Source organism: Marmota marmota, unplaced genomic scaffold (genome assembly GCF_001458135.2).
Source record: "Marmota marmota marmota unplaced genomic scaffold, marMar, whole genome shotgun sequence".
NCBI lineage: Eukaryota > Metazoa > Chordata > Mammalia > Rodentia > Sciuridae > Marmota > Marmota marmota.
The window spans coordinates 54,156,861-54,162,961 of record NW_025999900.1 but is presented as its reverse complement, the minus strand read 5'-3'; the positions used below and the strand labels follow the sequence as shown (position 1 = coordinate 54,162,961).

General features: G+C 36.0%; 1 protein-coding gene across 12 annotated transcripts in view; it reads right to left on the bottom strand.

Annotated features, from left to right (window-relative positions):
• The window catches only part of Zc3h14 (zinc finger CCCH-type containing 14), a 54,652-nt gene that overhangs the window by 29,481 nt on the left and 19,070 nt on the right, over positions 1 to 6,101 (bottom strand). For 10 of the 12 annotated variants that reach the window (XM_048799147.1, XM_015494615.2, XM_015494631.2 and 7 more), the window contains one exon: positions 4,062 to 4,217. The exons of the other annotated variants lie outside the window; for them this stretch is intronic. In XM_048799147.1, the coding sequence (XP_048655104.1) occupies positions 4,062 to 4,217 (156 nt within the window). The remainder of the gene's footprint in view (positions 1 to 4,061; positions 4,218 to 6,101) is intronic. 12 annotated transcript variants of the gene reach the window in all.

The window sequence follows — 6,101 nt, the reverse complement described above, 5'->3', positions numbered from 1 at the left end:
GGGGGGGGGGGGGTAATGCTGGGGATTGAACCCAAGGACTTGTGCATGAGAGGGAAACACTCAACCAAATGAGCTATGTCCCCAGCTCTCAAGATCATTTTTAACTGAACATAAAATTCTTGACTCTTTTCTTCCTGGAGTATCTTAAATATACTTGCCCATTGTCTCCTAGCATGAAGTGACGCTATTTGAAAGGTCCAATAATAATATGCTTTTTCTTCTTCTAAGTTGTGTGTTCTTTTAGTCTGAATACTGAAGTTTTTTGTTTTCTTTCTGTTTTAGTTTCTACCGTAGAATACAACAGAATATTTAGCTGTGGATACATATTCTAAGGTATACAGTATAATTTTCCAGAAAGTAGTTTCATGTGTATTTTTTTTTTTCAGAAAGTTTTCTTAAAAGATAGTTAAGGATTGCCTCCGTCCACCCGCCAATGCCTATAATAAATACACTGTTGTATCTCCATTGCTTATACTTTTTTTTTTTTGGGGGGGGGGGGTGCGGGTACTGGGAATTGAACCCAAGGATATTTTACCACTGAGTTAAATCCCCAGCCTTTTTGAGACAGGGCCTTGATAAATTGCTGAGATGAGCCTGAAACTTATGATCCTGCTGCATCAGCCTCCGGAGTTACTAAGATTTCAGGTGTGTGCCACAGCACCCAGCTCTATACTTGTTATCTGACATTTTCTCTTGAACTCTGATTTTTAAAATGTCCTTCTTTTTTATCTTCCATTTATCTGAAGATGATTTATTAATTAATTGAGTTCTTTCTAGAATAGTCTTTGCTTTTTCTTCATTTTGATGCTGGGGATTAACCCAGGGCCTCTAAGTTCTTGCTTCCAAATAAATTTTTATTTCTAATTCTTGTCACCTCATTTCCAAGTTTACCAATTATTTAATGATGGGGCTGGGGATGTAGCTCAAGCAGCAGCGCGCTCGCCTGGCATGCATGCAGTCCGGGTTTGATCCTCAGCACCACATACAAAAAAAAAAACACAAAGATGTTGTGTCCACCGAAAACTAAAAAAATAAATAAATATTAAGAATTCTCTCTCTTTTTAAAAAAAAAAATTATAAAAATTATTTAATGTTATTTTTGCATGTAATTATTTTCTTAATGTCTTTCAGCTCACTCTGAAATGGTATAGCTTTTCCCTTTTTCTTTTTGGAGTTCTGGAAATCAACCAGAGCCTCTGTATGTGCTCTATCACTGAGTGATACCCCAGTCCAAGAGTCCTGTTCTTGAAGGGAACACTAGAGCACGAAAATGGAGAGTTTGTAGGAAGAAGACTATGATAGTCCTTTTAGACTTTTAGCATCACCTAACTGTTATTAAAGCCAAACCTCTTGCAGTTTGTAGATGCTCTTCTCAAACTAGCACCTTTATACTTTCTAGTCAGTACCTAACTGGCTTTTTAGGGGTTTTCTTGTTCCACCCTTTACTAGAATAGTTTATAATGCTCACATGGAAAATTATACAATACAGACAATAACAACAACAAAAATTGTTTTAAATAAGAAAAAATGAACTTATGGCTTGTGCCAGTAAATGAACAGAAATGGAGAACATCATGGTAAGTGAAATAAGCCACTCATAAAATCAAAGATCAAATGCTATCTTTCATATGCAATAGCTAGAGCAAAATGGGGAAGGGGAATCAGGTATCATAAAGATATACGCAAGATCAGTTGAGATGGAGACCAAGAGGGGGAAGAGAAGGGAAAGAGGAGGAAACACAGAATGAATTTAACAAAATCATACTATATGAACGTATAAATATACCACAGTAAATACCACCTTTATGTGTAATCAATAAAGCATCAATCAAAAATAAATAAACAATGGGCTGGGGTTGTGGCTCAGCAGTAGAGTGCTCGCCTAGTGCGTGCAAGGCCCTGGGTTCAATCCTTGGCACCACATAAAAATAAATAAATAAAACAAAGGTATTGTGTCCAATTACAACTAAAAAATAAAATTTTAAAAAAGTAAATAGATAGATAGATAAATAAATAAGTAAGCAAGTGAACCAAGAACAGTAAAAGCTGGGCACAGTGGTGTACACCTGTAATCCCAGCAACTCTGGAGGCTGAGGCAGGAGGATCAAAAGTTCAAAGCCAGCCTCAGCAACTTAGTGAGATCTTGTCTCAAAATAAATAATAAAAAGGGCTGGGGGGCTGGAGTTATGGCTCAGTGGTAGAACATTTGTCTAGCAAGTGTGAGGAACTGGGTTTGACCCTCAGTACCACACAAAAATAAATAAATCAATAAATAAAATAAAGATATTATGTCCATCTAAAATTAAAAATAAAAATAAAAGGGCTAGGATGTGGCTCAGTGGTTAAGAACCCCTTGGGTTCTATCCCTGGTACCCACAAAAAAAAAAAAAAAAAAAGACCAGTAAAGTAGAAGACAGAGAATAGGCAAGAGTGGTAGAGAGGAGGAAAAAGGTGGACAATGGAGATTGAAATAAACTATATCAAATTCCATGAATGTAGGATTTTGTCAAAATGAACCCAACTACTAAGTATAATTATAATGTATTAATAAAAGAAAAAGAGCACCCTCAGATTCACCATTTACTGCAACATTTTATAATGCTCACTTGGCAAATTATACAAGACCAAAAAAAAAATGATTTTAAAAAGATCATGGTGGTGCATGCCTGTAATCCCAACTACTTGGAAGGCTGAGGCAGGAGGATTACAAATTCAAGGCCACCCTGGGCAATTTAGTAAGACTATCACAATATAAAATAAAAAGGGCTACAGATGTGACTCAGTGATACAGCACTTGTTTAGCATCTGCAATGGTGGGTTCAATCCCAAGCACTAGAAAAGAAAAAAAAAAGGGAAAGAAAAGAAAAAAAGAGCCAGGCACAGTGACATACACCTGTAGTCCCAGCAATTCAGGAGGCTGAGGATCTTGAGTTCAAAGCTAAGCAACTCAGTGAGACCCTGTCTCTAAGAAAAATACAAAATAAGGCTGGGGATGTGGCTCAGTGGCCAAGTGCCCCCAAGTTCAATCGCCAGTACCAAAATAAATAAATAAATAAACCTTTTTTAAAAAAAAGAGAATGAAGAGACAAATAGAGGTTAGAACTATAAGGCTTCATGAAACCTGAAACAATTTAAAGAACACAGTTTAGGAGGAACAAAACAAATGTATTCCAAAGTGAGAAAAAGTGTAATTAGAAACAACATGATGAGCATACAGATTGTTTGTTAGTTTTTAAATTCAGATAGCAGTAGAAAAGCAGGAAAAGTGGAGAAGGGATAAGCAGGCCTTAGGGGCCCAATAACAAAGCTACCCAAAGTTCAAACTGACAGCACAAGTCCTGGGCAATAAGGATGAAGGGGAGGCACTCTCACAAAGGAATCACATGATGAGAGTCATACTTCAGAAATTAGCAGACTACATAGAAATTGGGGTGGAGAGAAAAGTGAAAAAAAGGAAGTAGGAAAACCAGATGGATGGTAACGGCTTCTAGTGTGTTACGCATCAGAAGGTAAAGTATATGAGGTAGGACATTGAAGAAACTGTCTTGGTTTAAAGAAAACTAATATTTCAAATTGGAGAGTATATAGGCTTTAAAAAAAAAAAAAAAAGGAAGACTACAGAAATAAGTATATCTTTAAGTAGAAACTTTCTGCAAAATCCTGACAATGATGAAGGCTGGATGATTTGGCTTATGGAGTTGATTACACTAGGTTTTCACTGTGGAGAACATTAAAAAATTGCGTAGTAAACTTTAAAAGAATCTCCAGGGGCTGGGACTTGGCTCAGTGGTAGAGTGCTCGCCTAGCACATGCGAGTTACTGGGTTTGATCCTCAGCACCACATAAAAATAAATAAAGGTATTGTGTCCAACTAAAACTAAAAAAAAATTTTTAATAAATAAATCTCCAAAAAATGTGTATAAACATTCTTCGTTAACCCTTCTCATTCTTTTTGCATCTAATCACTTTCTTCATACCATAAATAATACCTGATGAAAAATTCAAAATATTTAATGTCTCATGAAAAAAGTTTGAGAACAAAATATCATCTAAATTCTTACCTTGATTTTTTTCTATATTATCTCCTTTTGCTTCCTCTTCTTTAATGGGGGAACTTATTCTGGAGGTCCTGCTTTGCCCCTGGACTACTTCTGCTAACAATTCTTCCTGAGAAGTTCGAGTTCTTGGAGCAACTGGAAGTGTCTGTTTCTGTGGGACTTTTACATAAAATAAACACAGACAACGAATTAAGACTAACTAATAAACATGTCATATTAAACATAAAATTACTGGATTTAGAACACTAAGATAGTTTAAAACAGTCACAAATACTACCTCAGTCTTTCTTACAATATTCCTGACCAAACTTCCCAAAGTTACCAAAAATAATAAATGCCAAACTTAATGCTAGACATATGCAAACAATATCTGTATGTTTAAGCAACATGCCATGAATACCATAGAGCTCATATATATTCATTTTTAATCAGATGAAGTTTAGGCTCTGTTTTGTGATCTTACCTCAACTTCAAATTATAATTTAGGTAACCTAGGTTAAAAAAAAAGTTTCAATGCTATTTCTTAAAATTTGGAGACTGACAATTATTATAAAAGCAGGGGCTGGGGATATGGCTCAAGTAGTAGCGCGCTCGCCTGGCATGCGTGAGGCACTGGGTTCAATCCTCAGCACCACATAAAAATAAAATGAAGGCATGTGTCCACCTAAAGCTAAAAAATAAATATTTTTTTTTAAAAAAAGCAGCATATTTCAAGTCACAGAGAGTATCTAAATTTCTCACTATTCTGCACCATTACTAATAGAACAGAAAAGGGAATGTAAACAAACTTTTAGGTCAAGTGTTGGTCTGTGCTTAGACAATCCTCATTCTATGCTAAACCCTGTTTAATTTTATGTTCCGGATTAAATTACAGATAGAGACAGAGTATAAGGATTAAAAAACTGATGGCTAACAGTTCATTTCAGAAAGGGGTCACAAAAAGAAATGTTAAGAATGATGCTGTTAAAATTAAGAATCAATAAAAAGGATGGATTCAAACTAAAAAGTTTCTTCTCGGCAATAGAAACAATCTGTGAGGTGAACAGAAAGCCTACATCTTGGGAGCAAATCTTTACCCGTCACACATCAGAGCACTAATCTCTAGGGTATACAAAGAACTCAAAAGGTTAAACACAAAAAAAAAAAAAAACAAATAACCCAATCAATAAACAAGCCAAGGACCTGAACAAACGATTCTCAGAAGATGATATACAATCAATCAACAAACATTTGAAAAAGTGTTCATCATTGCTAGCAATTAGAGAAATGCAAATCAAAACCACTCTAAGAGTTCATCTCACTCCAGTCAGAATGGTAGCTATTATGAATAAAAACAAGTGTTGGCGAGGAGGTGAGGAAAAAGGCACACTCACACACTGCTGGTGGGGCTGCAAATTGGTGCAGCCAATATGGAAAGCAGTAGAGATTTCTTGGAAACTTGGGAAGGGAACCACCATTTGAACCAGCTATCCCTCTCCTCAGTCTACACCCAAAGGACTTAAAAACAGCATACTACAGGGATACAGCCATATCAATGTTTATAGCAGCACAATGCACAATAGCTAAACCGTGGAACCAACCTAGATGCCCTTCAATAGATGAATGGATTAAAAAAAAGTGGCATACATACACAATGGAATATTACTCAGCAATAAAAGAGAATAAAACCTTGGCATTTGCAGGTAAATGGATGGAGTTAGAGAAGATAATGCTAAGTGAAGTTAGCCAATCCCCAAAAACCAAATGCTGAATGTTTTCTCTGATATAAGGAGGCTGATTCATAGTGGGATAGGGAGAGTGAGCATGGGAAGAACAGACGAACTCTAGATAGGGCAGAGGGGTTTGGAGGGGAAGGGAAGGGGCAGGGGTTAGAAATGATGGTAGAATGTGATGGTCATTACTGTCCAAAGTACAGGTATGAAGACATGAATTGGTTTGACTATACTTTGTATACAACCAGAGATATGAAAAATAGTGCTCTAAAATGTGTAATAAGAATTGTAAGACATTCTGTTGTCATATATTAAAAAAAAAAAAAAAAAA